We start from the raw sequence: 17,910 nt of genomic DNA on the forward strand, positions 1-17,910 counted from the left end.
TGTGGCCGGCATGACTGCATGGAGTGCCGTTACCTTTCCGCTGGAGCAGTACCTATTGATTTACTCACATTGGCATGTTTTCGAACTGCTACTCTGTTTCCCCGAAAATAAGACATCCCTAGAAAATAAGACCTATTAGAGGTTTTGCTGAATTACTAAATATAAGGCCTCCCCCGAAAGTAAGACCTAGCAAAGTTTTTGTTTGGAAGCATGCCCAATGAACAGAACACCAGAGCATGCAGGATCGGGAAATGTATGTACTATAGATTGTTGTATATGGAAATAGTGGTAGTAACAAGAATATCTTGATAGGATTCACAGTTTGTCTGGTTATGCTGGTTCGTGTTGACAACTACCGAACAGTGTATAATAAATGTTCATTTTGTTTTGGTTCAATAATAAATATGAATTCTTCTTCATGGAAAAATAAGACATCCCCTGAAAGTAAGACCTAGCACATCTTTGGGAGCAAAAATTAATATAAGACACTGTCTTATTTTCGGGGAAACACGGTAGGTTGGCAGAAGCTGGAGCTAACACTCTGCTCCTGGGATTTGAACCTGCGACCACAAATCTCTCATCCAAAATGTGTTATAGAAATCTCATTATAAGGCTAGCAAGTGCTTGGAATTGTGAATGCTTTTATCCATCTAGTGTTTAGATCCACTGAAAAATCTGCAGACGATATTTAAAATTTATTACTTTATTGTAGTAGTTAACAAATCTCTAAAATGGCTTTGCACAATTTTACAATTCATATGTAGCAATAAGCTTATTTTAATATTTAAACTGACATCCCCACTCTTCCTAGCAGCAACACAATTAGCATGCATTCAGAGTTTACAATTTTAAACATTTTCAAGTCTGTTTTTACAGTCTAGTACCCTCCCTGATCAATGAAAACACAACAGAAATTCTTCCTGTCTGAAAGACGACGGTTCAAAGCATCAAAACTTCAGAAGAGGAGAATCTATGTTTTCTTTATTTCCTTCAGGGCCAAGTTGAATTAGAGGAGAGCTCAGATCTATTAGCTAGAAAGAGAAAGGATACTATGAAGACACATCCCTGAGTACCAGAAGACACACATCGTGGCTTTAACTGCATTTGACTGGATTATTACTAACTGGCTGCCTCCTAAATGAGCCCTAAGCCCTGGTAAAAGTGTTCTTCTCTGTGTCTTAATGGGAGCCACAATATATTTGAAGGAGATGGGGCCTTCTCAAGAGCTGAATCAAATGACGGAATTTGTTGCTCTGAAAGGCCACCTTCTTAGATAATATTTCAACATCTCTATTTAAACAGGCATTTATTCTGAGTTTCAAGCACTGTTTCCCTCTGCTGTACTTACCCGCTTTCATCACGATGTTTCATAATTAAATTGTGTCATTCCACATTTTAATTATTGTTAGATGATCCGCACAGTTTACAAACACTGGAAAGGTGAAACACACATTTTTGTGTGGATGGATGTCTAAGTAATAATGCTGCTAAGCCTGTTATGTTTTTGTGAATTTCACACATAATTATATTAAATATACAGTAATAGCTAGACAATTCCTGGCCCTTATTAGAGGAAGCACCCAGGTTGCACAGTAATTGGGTTTTGCATATATTGTGAAGAAATTCCTGTTACTTTATTGTACTTTAGCACTAGCATTTAGCACCTGTAATAACAGCCATACAGGCGAAACAATATTTATCCTTGGAACCAGCATTTCTGAAGGAACAACATGCAAGCCCCCGTTCATCGAAACCTGCAGATTTGTATGAACAGAAGTCTATTTTACCTGCCCTGTAGATTTAATTGGAGAAGCCTTAATTACTTCAGGAGTGTTAAAAAGATCAATGAGAGGTTTGTTTTCACACTTCTGGATGACAATTTTATCTACTCCGATTGGTGTTTTATCAAGTCCAATGTCTACCAGCAGACTCTAGAGAGAGAGAGAGAGAGAGAAAGAGAGAGAGAGAGAGAGAAGAAGAAAAACCATTTATAGATGTTGGCTGTTTATATATCTTATGAAAGTACGTAGAACTAAAGGAGAACATTCATAAGAACAATACTATTCGCACAAGGATTACTACTGTCATCTTCTTGAAAAGCTATGTTATTTTGGTTGTTTATACTCAACAAGAGGTAGTTTTGAGGAGTCCTTTAATGGAACCACAACACAAAGGACCATGAATAGCAGGGAATGCCCCAAACAGATTACAAGCCAAAGTAACAACTTGAAAATAGGCATATATATTACGATCTGAAAAGAAATTAAAGCATGCATATATATTGAAGAATATTACAATGTAGATACAAAAGTGTAAGTAGAAACATGCACAAATCCATGTTAATACAACTTTAACAGCAACATCATACATGGAAGTGAAGAAAAACTGACCAGAGGCACAGCTCATAAATTAATCGCAGTAAACAGTTTATAATGACAAGCCATCTTAAATACAAAAGGAGGTAGTCTCTCAATGAGGTACGAGAGAAAAACACACACACACACACACACACACACAGCCCTCACTCAAGGATGACCAGATCTCCATTCTTACAATAGAGAAATATATACAGATTCAGAATATAGAAAGACAACTTTCTTTAGAATTTGACCAGCTACAATCCCTAATTACTTCATACTATTTAGAGTCTGACACTAGCAGCTATTAGCACAGCTGCCTTTTTAATAAGTTGCTTTCCATTTTTTTGATTTACAAATCTCCACCAAAGCACAAGACTTAAAATAAATTCAACGAATCCCTTGCTTATTGAAACTTGAAATGTTCCTGAGAATGCAGGAGATACCAGGGGGTGCTAGCATCTTTCCATTCCATTTGAATCTCAGAAGCAATAACCTCTTATGCAGAAATAGTCCTGGCTTCACACACAGAGAGATAAACCGCAGCCTACCTCTTTAGCTGCTTCCTCTTTTTTAGTCGCATCCTGTTCCATTTCTTCAGAAGATTTCTCTGGCGAAAAGACAAGCGCAATAGGTACAATCTGTGATAGAGTTGAGTCTTCCTCTGCTGAAGATGAGCTAGAGGTGCTCACCTTTGTCTTGCTGTCCTTTTCCCATTTTGTGCTAGACAGGAAAAGAGGCAACAATGTTATGTTAGATTTCTAGTACAAGTTCAGACTCACACTAGTTTGAGTTCATTACAGTAGGCTCTTTGTATCTACTACAGTTTGTGCTTCAGGACCCACTCACGTGGATACCAAAATTACTGAGTGCCTTCCGGAAATAGTTTCTGGGATATTTTCAAGCCATGGATGGTTGAATTCATGGATGGAGAATCTATAGATACGGAAGCCCAACTGCATTTATATTAATTACTGCACTGGTTCCATAATTAATAGCAAGTACAGGTTTGGCTTAAATACCATAGAGCAGGGCAAACTTTCTAACTTGGAGGCCGCATAGCGGGCTGGGGGGCAGGATTCTCCCCAAGTCCCTCCCTGCCCTTTCCTCCCCTTCCTCTTCTCTTTTGGGGACAGAAAATGAAGGAAAGACAGGAAACATTTGGATTTGAAAACGCTTGGCCTTTGTCAGGATGAGATGGTGGACGGGAGAGAAAAGTATATCCATTAGACCACGTATTGCCTACTCCTGATACAGAATCCTAGAATCTTAAGAGCTGGAAGAGACCCCTAAGGGCCATCCAACCCCCAGCCATGCAGGAAGGCACAATCAAAGCACTCCCAATAGACAGCCTCTGTGAAAAGGCCTCCTGAGAAGGAGACTCCACCACACTCCAAGGCAACCTATGTCACTCTCCAGGAAGCTCTTCCTAATCTTTTCAGTTGAATCTCTTTCTCTGCCATTTGAACCCATTGCTCCCTTGTGCCCTAGTCTCTAGAGCAGAAGAAAGTCAGTTTTCCTCCTCCCTCCTCCTCCTCCTCAATGGGACACCCTTTTAAAATCTTGAAATATGGTTCTCATGTCCCTCTCAACCTTCTCTTCTCCCAGGTAAACGTCACCCCAGGAGAAAAGGAGGAAGAAAAAGAGAAGGAAGGAAGGAAGGGAGGAAGATAAGGATGGAATGAAGGAAGAATGGAAGGGAATGGAAGGAGGGAGAAAAGACAAAGGGGAAGGAAGAAGAGAGATGGAAGGAGGGAAGAAAGAGGGAAGGACGGAAAGAAGATAGGGTGGAAGTGAAGAAAGAAGGGAGGGAAGGAAGGAAGGAAGGAAAGAGGAGGAAGGAAGGATAGGATGTGTGAGAGGAGGGCCTAAGAAAAGAGCCCAAGGGGCCGCATCTGGCCCCCGGGCCTGGGGTTACTCATACCTGCCATAGATCTAATTAGATTTTGAAAGCTAAGCAGGACCAAGTCTGGTTAGTACTCCACAGACCAGCAATGAATACTGGATGCTGTAGGCTGTATTTGAAGAGAGGAAACCCTAAGAAAACCCTATGAAATTCATGGGATCACCATAAGTTGGTAGGTAACTTGTTGGATAGTACAGTGTAACTGCACAAGTGTCACAGAGAATCATGTGTTCAGATTTTAAATGGATGCATGTAAGTGCAATAAAATAGTAATAATCTAATTTCTGCCTAAGTTGAGGCATCTTGTGGTTTTTTGTGGGGGTTTTCTTGTAGCAAATGGCTGTTCCCAACCCTTGCATATTCAATCAGCCAGTCCTAGTAAAGATTTAAATGTGTTTATTGCAGTTTGTGGGCTTATCTGGGTGTTGTTGTTTTTTTTGTTTTTTTTTTACTGAACATAAGTGCCATTAAAAGTTTGTGCCTGCCAGGCAGGCTAAGAAATTGATTTCATACTTATTTCTTGTTTGCCAACAGATGCCAATCTCAGATGCCACCTGAGCACTTCATATTCTGACCCTTGATCATTCAAGTTATCGTGCAAGTTATCTTGGAATTGAACTCCTTTAGAGTTGTGTCTATATTGACTCTGAAATCTCACACAAGCCAACTACATAGAGGACAAGCACAGACTAAAGTACAGTCTGCAGAAATGAGAACAAATGAATATATTATATAGTACCACTGCATTCTTAGCAAGCATGGATTACCTTGGCACTTCTGGTTTTTTGGAAGTCACATTGGAGACCTGATGAAGAGGTTCAGGATTAGGAGAAGACATCGATCTAGGCAGAGTTTTGGGGGTTAGCATTGGAATTCCAGAAATGCGTCGACCAACAGGTGTAGGCAACGAAGAATGCCTGACGTTACTGGCAGGAGTCCGTAAAGCAGATTTTGCAGCAGAACAGAATTTTAACATACTCCCTTCTTCTGACTGTTTGAGAGGTGGCGTGACTGCAACATTGCTGAAAAACACACATGTAATATTAGAAACTTAAAATCCAAAGTGAAACAATTGCTAGTTTTAATTAAGACATCCAGAATAATAACATCTAATAATGTCAACCATTACCCCAACTTAAGGTTTACTTTCAGTCAAATTAATTCATTGGTGGTTTGCATGCTACTGAAGTGTATGATAGCATAGAGAGATCATCGAAATAACTTTAAGCTTCAAAAGCTGTTTACACTGAGTCAATTCATACACTATATAAAACTATAACTAAGAAAGCTATGACTTGTTAAAACAGTTAAACTCACAAGCATACAGTAGCGAGACATTTCCTTAAGTGGAAGGTTTTCAGGTCACTCTACTTCTAAACTAACTCGATATTTTTTCTCCTTATGCCTTCAAGGTAGTTAAATGAGAAGTGATTTAAAGAGGGAGCCAATAATTAATCACATAGGGCATTACCTTTCAGCATTGCCACAGGATAATAACTTGACTGGTTGCAGTACTCTGGCAGCTACATTTTTTGCAGACGTATCTAAGTGGAAGGAAATGAAAACATCCAACAGTTATTTTAATCTCCCGATAGTGTGAAGCATAGAGTAGACATGCTCCAAAACGTTAGGCCTCTGTGAATTATCACAGAGGCCTAAGATAGGTGTTCTTACCTTCTTTTGAGACTGGAGACATTGCTTTAGTTTTGAGTTTAGGGCTCGAACTTGCTCTTAGGTTTCCCAGCATACTTTTCTGTGCCAGTTTCTGAGTAGGATTTGAACCCCCTTTCTGAATCCCACTGCCTGAGGTCTCACATTTAGCAGCAGTAGCAGCTGCTCTATATTTGGGTACACTGACAGAAAGGTTTCCTTTAGTAGCACTTGTAGATTTTTGTAGATTTCCAGATGTATCCACATGAGAAGTCTGTCCCAATGACATTTTCATAGGCCTAACTACAGAAGTCTTGCTTGGAGTTGAGGAGAGGCTGGATCTGTTTGCAAAACCTTTTGTTGCAATGCCACTTGTGTGTACTAGAAATAAGCAAGATTTGTTATCTGTCATTAAGTATGGATGCACATTAATAAAATCGCCACCATCATCAATGCATTTAGTTTTTTACAATGACATAAAAGCAAAAATAAGTCTGCTGCAAGGAACATATAGTCTGCATGTGAACAACTCAGGTGAGAAAAGGGCAGAAAGGGAAAAAAATCTTGAGATACACACTGAATATGAATATGTTGCACACACATGATCAGGATTATGCCAAAAACATGGGTTTAAGAAAGCATTGGAAGAAAGTGGAAAAAGCAAACACCATGTAAATGTTTTGGAAGGCCTTTAAAAGTTCAAGAAGCAACAATGGAAAAGAGGAGAAAAAAGGGCCCCAGCCCCAAATGGCTCTGTCAGACCCGTTTTGTCCACAGCTTCAGCCAGACGGCTGTTTACCAGTCTGGCTGAGCTAAGCACCCCTTCCTACTTCCCCTGCTTCCCCAATAGGACCACAGGCTTAGTAACACACTCACACCTCATCCCACAGAAATGATTGCACTACAAAGCTGTTCCAGAGGCTTTCTCTCCTGATGTTTTGCCCACATCTGTGGCACGCACCCTTAGAGGTATGGTACCTCACAACCTCTGAGGATGTCTGCCACAGATGTGGGTAAAACATCAGGAGAGAAAGCCTCTGGAACATGGTCATACATTCCGAAAGACTCACACCAACTAAGTGATTCCAGCCATGAAAGCCTTCGACGATACGATTCTAAGACACACCCCATTTTTAGAGATACTTATATAGGGGAGGAAAGTGTCTTAGAATGGAAGAAATACAGTATTTACTTTCAGAATACAGAAATACTGATAACTGTAGTAGCAAGGTTTTTGATATCTGTGCCTTAGCAGAAGTAACCAAGTAAAATATTTAGCATCCAAGCTGTATAATTCCACTATAACTACCACCCATTTTTAATCATGGATAATTTTCAAGTCTGATACATTTTAACCACTATTACTCTGTCCATTAATCTCTTAGGCATGTATTTATGATTTTATTCAAAATATAGGGGAGCAGAACCACTTACCAAAAATACTCTTTAGCACATTGGAGCAACAACCTCCTTTTATCTAGAAATCACCAGGTTTGAAGAGCTAAATCGAGATCCAATTAAACTACAACATTCAAGCATAGATTATATGATCTGCAAAACTATTGTTGCTTTTCAATGCTGCCTTCTGTTTTCAGAATCTACACACACTTACTTTCTGCCACACATACAGTAGAGTCTCACTTATCCAACATAAACGGGCTGGCAGGACGTTGGATAAGTGAAAATGTTGGATAATAGGAGGAATTCAGGAAAAGCCTATTAAACATCAAATTACATTATGATTTTACAAATTAAGCACCAAAACATCATGTTTTACAACAAACCGACAGAAAAAGCAGTTCAATACATGGTAACCTTATGTAGTAATAGCTGTATTTACGAATTTAGTACCAAAACTTCATAATGTATTGAAAAATTGACTACAAAAACACTGACTACTAAAAGGCAAACTGTGTTGGATAATACAGAACACTGGATAAGTGATGGTTGGATAAGTGAGACTCTATTGTAGTTCCTTTCATAAACTACCACAGGCATGGGCAAACTTCAGCCCTCCAGGTGTTTTGGACTTCAACTCTCGCAATTCCTAACAGCCTACTGGCTGTTAGGAATTGCGGGAGTTAAAGTCCAAAACACCTGGAGGCCCGAGGTTTGCCCATGCCTGAACTATTATGTCCTTCACAAAGAACCTAGGGCTTTTCTGATTTCAAATAATGGTCATGGAGATTTAAGGACTCACATAAAAAAGAAAGTGCCTGTTTCCACTATGATTTTCAATGATATACGAAATTGATAAATAAGGAATCTCTTTAAGCACAGTTTAGTAAAAACAGGATCAATAAATGATTTAACTGTTACCTTTTCCAGTTTTAGGTGACAGTGACAGGCTTGAATTCAGGCTTGAATTCATGCTGGAAACAGATGATGATGAAGATGATGATGTAATTTTTCTCATACGGACATTACTTGGAGCTTTCAGTTGCCTTGTCTTCGCACTCAACTATAAAGGTCGAAGTAGAAATTTATATCACAAGAATGTCTAGTGCTAGTGCCATATTGTTACAAAGCCAAGGATACCCAACAATGTTTTGACTCAAGTGTTTTGGATATGCACTTCTTCAAATTAAAGGGACTGCATTTCTCTACAGTTCATAGATTTGTAGGCCCTCTCTTAAATTTTACTATTTTTTCACAGCAATATACAGAACCAAATCTGTTTAGCAAAGAGTTTAATACAAAACATACCACTGCTTGTCATTTTAAAACAAAAGCAGGCAGAGTTTTAAACTGCAACTCCCAACAGCTTTACCAGCATAGGCAATGGTGAGGAATCTGGAGCTTGAATGCATTTTGAACACCCTCTCAAAAGCATTTAGTCCTATTTTTCTAGATTCTTTGTTAAACCTACTTCTTAATAACAGAGGAAGCAGAAAGATTGACATAGCAGGGGAAGCAAAAAAGATTGACAACATAGCAGCTATAATTGATGAGAGAAATCTGAAACAGCTACATATTGAGTTATACTCATTAAGAGCAATCACCTTGCTAGGAGCAGAAGAACTGTTACAAAATGGTGGGTCTCCATCTGAAGCAATGCTTAATTTTTCAGAGAGCAAATCTTCAGATGACCCCATGCCATTCAGATCATTCCTGCTGGAAGAACTTGAAAGCTTCTCTTGTTTTGGCTAGAAGGTTAAGATTTGAAAAAAAAAGTAAGACAAACAGATTTCAGATGCTATTAAACTCAAGCATCATTTAAGTATGGTAATTATCAGCAGAGTTGTGAATTGACCAGTCTTTGGAAATGGGTATTTCAGCAGATCAGAGCGCTTGATACTGAAGAGTAAGAAGTGAATAATTTTCCCCAAATCTCTAAGCTTTCCCTGGTTTGTATTATAAGCTTTTTTTTAGCCTGTGTTTACTATCTAGAAATAAGCATGTCTTCAACCCATATCTGCTGACGACAGGTCAGGGGTTCATATTCGGGGAGAGCAGGTGAACTCCCTCTGTCAGCTCCAGCTCCCCATGCGGGGACATGAGAGAGGCCTCCCACAAGAATGGTAAAACATCAAACATCCAGGCGTCCCCTGGGCAACGTCCTTGCAGATGGCCAATTCTCTCACACCAGAAGCGACTTGCAGTTTCTCAAGTCGCTCCTGACACAAAGAAAAAAAAAACCCCTAGAAACTACTCACTGGGTAGTCTTACGGTGACACAAGAATGTATTTAAGCAGGTAACAATACAAACATTAACTTTCAAGTAATATTTTGCAATGCCAGTTAAATAATAATAATAATAATAATAATAATACTTTATTTATACCCCGCCACCATCTCCCCAACGGGGACTCGGGGCGGCTTACATGGGGCCATGCCCAGGACAATACAATATAACAAAATATATAAACAACATATCATAATACAATTAAACAATACAATAGATAATAATGTACAGTACAACACAAAGTCAAGAAAGCAATATAACAAGGGCGGGCCGCATGAACACTAAGTTAAAACTCGGGGTGAGAAAGGGATAAGAATAAAAACCTCGGGGGACAGGGACATCAGATAGTGAAACAGTCTAGAGGATAAATGTTGGGGGGAGTAACAAAGGAACAGTTACTCTCCGAAAGCACACCGGAAGAGCCATGTTTTAAAATCTTTCCTAAAGGCTAAAAGGGTGGGGGCTTGCCTGATTTCATTGGGCAGTGAGTTCCACAAACGGGAGGCCACAGCAGAAAAGGCCCTCTCCCTTGTTCCCACAAGGCAGGCCTGAGATATAGGCAGTGGCGACAGGAGGGCCTCCCCTGATGATCGGAGAGATCGGGCAGGTTTATGGTAGGAGATACGGTCACGAAGGTAGGTGGGTCCCAAACCGTTTAGGGCTTTATAAATGATGGTCTGCACCTTGAATTGGGACCGAAAAATGAACGGCAGCCAGTGGAGCTCCTTAACACTGCACTCAACTAGAAGTAGTACAACTACTTCAGCAGCAAAAGAGTTTTGAATATTGCCAGAATTAAATATTTTAAACTCAGGCCAATCACTTTAAATAAAGTATACCCCATGCAGACATTTGTTCTCTTTTTATGTAACTCCAAAAGGGAAGAGGAGGAAAATTAAGGCCACATTAATTAAGAGGTAGCACAGAAAGTAACCACTCTTGTATGTACTCAACTAAGCTTTCAGCTCCTTAAAAAGGAAAAGACTTACCTGTCCTGTTGTTACGCTATTGTTATTTACAGATGCATTTTTAACAGGCTGAAATGTGCTTGGTTTTTTAATGCTTTTGTCACTCTTTGATTGGGATGAATGCATCACAGATGCTTTGGGTAATTTATCCAGTTGTCCGGGACTAGAATAATTTAGAAGTCTTTGCGGGAGAGGAGAGTCCTCCGTCATTCTGGCAGGATGACTTGAACACTTCTGTAATGAAGGTGGCAGTTGGGAAACTGGGCTTTCCCCCACATAAAACGTCTCTCTCTTAATCGATGTTGGGGTTTTATTGGTCACTATTCCTCTCTCAAGGATCTTCAGTTTTGATTTTGATTCTTGCACAAACTTTTCCACAGTCGCTGACTTTGCTTCTTCCTGCTGGCTAGCATTTTTTCGTTTGGTTTTGCTTGCACTTTGTAGTTGCAGTGCTACCAGATGGGCTTCCTTAAAAATTTCAACAAATTTCTCTCCAGCAAGAGGACTCCATGTTGGTGCATCCTGAGCTGATGGTGAGCATTTATTCTTTGGTCCTTCTTGAGATTCAAGCAAGACAGCAATACATTTTTCTTTATGTCCCATTGGTCCAACAAAAACTTCGTCATTTTCACTAAAAAAAAAAACCACAACAAAACAGGTAGCGTGTTAGACATCAGAAAACCCTTTCCTCTTTAATGATGCACTTTCGCATTGCAGGTACTTAGTTTACCTCATAGGAGACAGTGAAAGGTCAAAGTCAAATTTTTCATCCATCAGGAGGGGAATGTCTGCAATGACAAAGCATATCATTTCTTGTTATTGCAATGATCAACACTGACATTATTCTGTTGATAATACGCTAATATATTCATCTTTGCCATACTGAAATTTCTGTGTTGCTACTATCCAATGCGGGGCCCCAGGTGGCACAGTGTGTTAAAGTGCTGAGCTGCTGAACTTGCGGACCAAAAGGTCCCAGGTTCAAATCCTGGGAGCGGAATGAGTGCCCGCTGTTAGCCCCAGCTCCTGCCAACCTAGCAGTTCAAAAACATGCAAATGTGAGTAGATTAATAGGTACTGCTCCGGCGGGAAGGTAACGGCACTCCATGCAGTCATGCCGGCCACATGACCTTGGAGATGTCTACGGACAATGCCGGCTCTTCGGCTTAGAAATGGAGATGAGCACCAACCCCCAGAGTCGGTCGCGACTGGACTTAACATCAGGGGAAACCTTTACCTTTACCTTACTATCCTATGCAACAAGAATGGTTTTACTGTGCAACAAAAGAACATAGCATCAATTTAATATAACCTAAAGTATATACCCTAGTCCAAAAGTATGAACTCTGCACAGGAACAACCTTCTATGTATATTTGTTCTTTTGTGTAGGCATAATAATTAGATATCTATATTAAACACCAAGTTTTGTGGGTATACTAAATCCACATTTTCACTTCGCTGACAAAACCGGTAACCGTCACCGTTAATTAAAACTGGTTACTTTTAACATAAATTCACATGGTAAACAGATTTTGGTTCATCCTAAAATGAAGTTCTATACGTACTCAAAATTAAGCTAGTTTTACATGGGCTTCTAGAGGGAATACACACTAGTTATAACGGACAGCTCAGTGAAACCAGATATCAGTAGAAACCTGTTTTTAATCAATGCATACATTTTTTTAAAAAAACTGAGAACCGTTGTTTATTGTTTAAAGTAACCATTTGCAATTAATCCAGAATAAAGAATTTATTATTTTTAAAAAATTCTGTCAAAGAGTCCTTTTAATAAGTAACTGTAATCAAGTCAAAGGCAATCCAATGCTTTGAATACAAATGCACCTACAGTGTAGCATCAATGTAATTTGACAGCAGTTTGCCTGCCATCAATCTGCTGTAGAATCGTGGGAACTATAGTTTTACAAGACCCTTAGTCTTTGCCAAAGAGTGCTCGTGCCACACTAAACTACAACTCCCATGATTCCTGATGGTAAGAGTTCTTCGACAGTGAAATATGCTGCCTTGGAGAGTGGTGCAGTCTCCTTCTCTGGTGGTTTATAAACAGTCTGGATGGTTTTCGGTCAGGGATTGGTTGGATTGTATAGTGCTTATGGTCTCTTTCAACTCTAAAATACTATAATCACCTGAACTACTCCTGAACTTGATTTTAGACATTTCAGACATATCCAGGACAAGCATTATAGATTAATTACAAAGCTTTTTACAATTTTATCTATGCTTTACCATTTACCCTACTTTGTTATTTTTGAAATCACTTACTGTTATTCACACACACACTGGGTTTTGCTTCCATCACCTCACATTCTGAATGCAAGGCTGCTTTCAAGTCCTCCATGGTATAACTGCAAAACAGTGGTGATGCGTTAAAGACAGCTCAAAGCGCTATAAATCCATATCCTGGACTTTCTGCTTTTAATGTTTTGAGTTTCTGGTTTTAATGATTTTTTAAAAAAACCTATTATATTTATTTATACTCCACTTTATCTCCCCAAAGGGGACTCAAAGCGGCTTGACATAAAAGCATTAGCACAGAATTTAAAATGTACGGATATACAAAAATTAAAACACAAACAGAAACAGCACTAAAAAATTAGTTAAAAGAAAACATATTCAAAGTTCTTAAACACATTAAACCCCTCTGATTTTAATATTTTACATATGATTCTATGATTTAGATTAGATTAGATTAGAAGATTTAAAAGATTAGAAGATTTAGATTTAGATATCAAGCTTCATCACAATAATGCACACCCACATATGTCATTTTTCACAATCCAGGTGACTGCAAAAATGAGCTGGTCAGTAGTGCCTCACCCACCCTACTGCCCTGATTTGACCCCTTCTGACTTTTACCTGTTTGGACCTCTGAAATACAACCTACATGATTTCAAACTCAATGACTTGAATGATGTTAGGGTTTAAAATCATGGGTCAGAAAGCAAGGCCCTGTATGTTATTACACTATGTAACAAAATTTGAAAAATGTTATGTTCCTGTTTTGAAAGTGTTATTTCCTGTTTAATTGTGCGGTACTTAGTTTGAAAATAGTTGTTATACTCCAGGAACTTCATTTTTGTAGCTGCCATAAACTAAGATGAATTGATGAGACTCAATGAGATATTCATTGAAGAACTAGAGCAAAATGTACTGCAAGACGTCCCGCAAAAACGTTTTTGCAATTTAATAAACCTTTTTCCATGTTTTTTTAATGATAGAATCAATGAGAAAATGACATTTATAACCCAGGAACAAAAATAGTGTTATATAGGGTTGGCTAAACCTCCAATTTGCTAATAAAACTGAATCACTGTGTCGCAAAACAATGCATGTCTACAAAGTGTCTCCCCAACACAACATGCTTTAATAAAAGCATCACATTTGAAATGCTCCACCAGTGATTTTGGCAATACAATAGAGTCTCACTTATCCAAGTTTCTGGATTATCCAAGCCATTTTTGTAGTCAATGTTTTCAATATAACGGGGCTGTGGCGCAGACGGGAGAGCAAGCCAGTGCAATTAACTGCAATGGATCACTGACCAGGAGGTCATAAGATCGAGGCCCGCTCGGAGCTATGTTGTTGTTTGTCTTTGTCCTATGTTAAAACGCATTGAATGTTTGCCTAATATGTGTAATGTGATCCGCCCGGAGTCCCCTTCGGGGTGAGAAGGGCGGAATATAAATGCTGTAAATAAATAAATAAATAAATAAATAAATAAATATTTTGGTGCTAAATTTGTAAATACAGTCATTACAACATAGCATTACTGCGTATTGAACTGCTTTTTCTGTCAAATTTGTTGTAAAACATGATGTTTTGGTGCTTAATTTGTAAAATCATAACCTAATTTGATGTTTAATAGGCTTTTCCTTAATTCCTCCTTATTATCCAAGATATTCGCTTATCCAAGCTTCTGCCGGTCCGTTTAGCTTGGATAAGTGAGACTCTACTGTATATCTATACACATAATGAAAGTGGAAAACATGCATGTATGTGTGTGGCTGGGGTGTCCACTTACACAGACAAGCTCCTACTTCCACAAATAGCTATAGCTCCCACTACTCAGGAGACACCAACGGCCCTCCCTCCAATGACGTTACAGGTTATGGAAAGCATCGTAAACATGTACAAGAGCCCTGCCAATGTCCTCCACAAACACCATCTTGCCCACCACCCAAGTGAAGACTTTCATATGGGGACAATTTCACCCTAGATTTTTTTTTGTTTTTCTTACACAACAGACATCCCAATATTTCTTACTCTCTCTATTGGTGTGGAATTTGCATGATCCCGCTCAATGCCTCTCCCAAAACCCTTTTCTTTTCTGTGGCACACAGCAAACAGAGGAAATGATCAGCAACTGAACATACTAGAGAAGTTTGGAGAGAATTCACTATGATTTATAGGAATTGTAGGTACTGGGATGTATAGTTCACCTGCAACCTAAGAGCACTCTGAACTCCACCAATGATGAACTTGGAACTAACTTGGTACACAAAACCCCCAAGACCAACAAAAATACTGGAGATCTTTAAAGGTATTTACAGGATGTAGTTCACCTACATCCAGGGCATACCATGAACCCAGGGCATACCATGATCTGGGCCAAACTTGACATGCATACCCAATATACTCAAATGTGAACACTGGTGGGTTTTGAGGGAAATTGGCCTGGACATTTGGGAGTTGTTGGTACTGGGATTTATGGTTCACCTGCAACCAATGAGTACTCTGAACTCCACAAACCATGGAGTTGAACCAAACTTGGCACACAGAGCCCCCACGATCAACAAAAAATACTGGAGATCTTTGGGGGAAATTCCCCCTGATTTGGGGGAGTTGTAGTTCACCTACATCCAGAGAGCACTGTGAACCCAAACACGGATGGATCTGGGCCAAACTTGGCACACATACCTGATATGATGAAATTTGATTACTGGAAGCGTTTGGCGGGAACTGGCCTTCTTTTCTGGGAGTTGTAGTTCACCCACAACCAGAGAAACTGTGACCTCCACTAATTATGGACTTGGTCCAAACTTGGCACATAGAACCCCCATGACTAACTCTGCCAACTAGCGGGGTTTGAGGGGACAGACTCACCATAGTGGAAGCTGTAGTTTACCCTACAGCCAGAGAGCACACTGAATCTCACCATTGATGCAGATAGAGCAAACTTGCCTAACATAACAAACTTAGAAGTACTGATGGAGTTTGACGGGGTTAACATGGCATTGTATATGTGTGTGTGTGTCTATTCTGGTATCAATTCTCCCAAATTAAGAGTTTAACTTTCAGGGAACTCTCTGAAGCGACCGCTTAGCAAGCAAAGCAGACAAAAGCTCCTCTGAGCATGCGCAGAGTGAAAGGTAATGACTGCTAGGGGAAGTCTCCTTTGCACAGGGCCCACCTACTCCCTCCTGCCTCACTTCAGCGCCAGAGTCCCCATTCACACATGAAAACAAGACATACGTGTCCGTGGTTCACTCTGTCAGAGGCAGCCAATTCTTGACAGGCCGCTTCTTGGGAGCCTTCCTTCGTAGACGCCGAGGGAGTTTGTCTGTCACTCAGGCGCTTGAAATGGCCGCTCCGTGACGCCAAAATACCCCGCGTCCTCTGATTGGTGGATTCAAACCACTCTGGTGGCCTATCACCGTCCGTAGGGAGTTGCGACGTCACCCCGACTCTAACCCAGTCTTTCCTTCATCACTCTGGAGCTAAAAAAAAAAATACAGAGACTCAAACAGAGACTGAAACAGGTTGGGAACGTTGCTTGTTATCTCCATGACCTAGCAGTGGTTTGGGAAGGAAAACTGAATACTCACAAGCTCTGAATAACCCCCAAACTATGGTCTTTTAGAGTGTGGACTTCAACTCCCAGAATCCCTCATCATTGGTCCGTGGAATTGAGGCTTCTGGGAGTTGAAGTCCAAAAGACACATCTCCAGTCCAATCACAGCGCCCTCTGTCGGCGGATGAGATACCATACTCTCACTCCATCAATGGAGCCTGGACCGTTCCCTGATTTACAAGAACCAAAAAGTGGGCGCTAGAAATAACATCATATGAAAGCTGACTGGCACAACTAGACACAGTGAAGACATCTGCCTTTGCGTTTTGCTACTCTGCTGCTGAATACGCATGCCCAGTGTGGAATACATCTCACCACTTTAAACAGGGGATGTGGCTCTTAATGTGACATGGCGCATTATCACAGGATGTCTACACCCCACAACACTGGAGAAATTATACTGTTTAGCTGGCATTGCACCGCCAGACATCTTCCGGGAAGTAGCAGCCAGCCATGAAAGGACCATGGCACTGACATTTCCAGCCCATCCCCTGTTTGGGTATCAGCCAGCACCCCAATGCCTTAAATCAAGGAATAGTTTTCTAAGATCTACAGAGATACTCGCAGGAACACCTCAGCAAGCAAGAGTCCAAAAGTGGCAGGCTAAAATCCAAAATCTCAATCAGTGGCTGACACCGGATGAGAAACTCCTTCCTGGGCACTGAAGACAGGGTGACTTGGAAGGCGATGAACAGACTGCACTCTGGCACCACGAGATGCAGAGCCAACCTTAAGAAATGGGGTCACAAAGTGGAGTCCATGACATGCGAGTGTGGAGAAGAGCAAACCACAGACCACCTATTACAATGCAGTCTGAGCCCTTCCACATGCACAGTGGAGGACCTTCAAACAGCAACACGGGAGGCACTCCAAGTGGCCAGCTACTGGTCAGAGGACATTTAGTAGAATGCCAAGTTTTTTTAAACTTTGTGTTTTCAAATTCATTACAACTTGTACCCTCGGTTCGCTTCTGACACGATAAATAAATAAAATAAATAACTCCATCAATGGGACAGATAAATGACTGAAATTTTACCCTATATTTGAGGCTAGGGCACCTTCTACACAGCTGTAGGAAAGTCAGACCGTCTGGTTATCTGCTTTGCATTTGATTATATGGCAGTATAGAATCATCTAATCCAGTTCAAAGCAGACATCCAGGATTATGTGGCAGTGTAGATCCAGACAAGCTTTCAGCAGACTAGCTTTCATTCATTCAATCTGGTTCAGATCTTGTATCTTCTTTTCTAAGTCTGAAATAATAAAGTTGGATTGTAAACGTCGTAAGCGAAATAAAATCCTCGGACTGACTCAGGGCCCTTATGCCCATCTCTCAACATTTTAATCATACATGCCCTGATGATGTTTTTAATATTTGTCACAGCCAACCTTTGTGTGATAGTTCTGTGACGCAATTCCTGCGGAAGAGGATGGAACATGAGAAAGTTACTTCCTTGCTTACAACTTCAGAATC

At 40.2% G+C, this 17,910-nt stretch overlaps 1 protein-coding gene across 2 annotated transcripts; it reads right to left on the reverse strand.

Moving 5' to 3' along the window:
• Positions 1–687: 687 nt before the first annotated feature.
• gtse1 (G2 and S-phase expressed 1) lies at positions 688–16,286 on the reverse strand. Of its 2 annotated transcripts, XM_062981679.1 has the most exons (12): positions 16,058–16,286; positions 12,848–12,930; positions 11,297–11,354; positions 10,588–11,197; positions 8,916–9,059; positions 8,233–8,374; positions 5,938–6,294; positions 5,735–5,807; positions 5,031–5,285; positions 2,909–3,080; positions 1,788–1,931; positions 688–1,031 (listed from the first exon to the last, which is right to left on the reverse strand). In XM_062981679.1, the coding sequence occupies exons 2-12, from the start codon at positions 12,921–12,923 to the stop codon at positions 948–950; spliced, it is 2,115 nt and encodes a 704-aa protein (XP_062837749.1). In that variant the 5' UTR covers positions 12,924–12,930; positions 16,058–16,286; the 3' UTR covers positions 688–947. The 2 variants fall into 2 exon arrangements, with proteins under 2 accessions (XP_062837749.1, XP_062837750.1); XM_062981680.1 differs by lacking the exon at positions 12,848–12,930 and having other exon boundaries at positions 16,058–16,285.
• Between the last annotated feature and the right edge of the window lie 1,624 nt (positions 16,287–17,910).

The sequence above is a fragment of the Anolis carolinensis genome, chromosome 5, assembly GCF_035594765.1.
Source record: "Anolis carolinensis isolate JA03-04 chromosome 5, rAnoCar3.1.pri, whole genome shotgun sequence".
In the NCBI taxonomy this organism is placed as follows: domain Eukaryota; kingdom Metazoa; phylum Chordata; class Lepidosauria; order Squamata; family Dactyloidae; genus Anolis; species Anolis carolinensis.

Bases quoted from the DNA above. Each gene is read 5' to 3' on its own strand.
- gtse1 (XM_062981679.1), bottom strand. From the start codon at position 12,923: ATGGAGGACTTGAAAGCAGCCTTGCATTCAGAATGTGAGGTGATGGAA. The intron at 8,375-8,915 runs GTGATTGCTCTT...CGACCTTTATAG, and splicing joins GTTCTTCTGCTCCTAGCAAG to TTGAGTGCGAAGACAAGGCA. The intron at 3,081-5,030 runs GTAATCCATGCT...TTTCCTGTCTAG, and splicing joins AAAAAACCAGAAGTGCCAAG to CACAAAATGGGAAAAGGACA.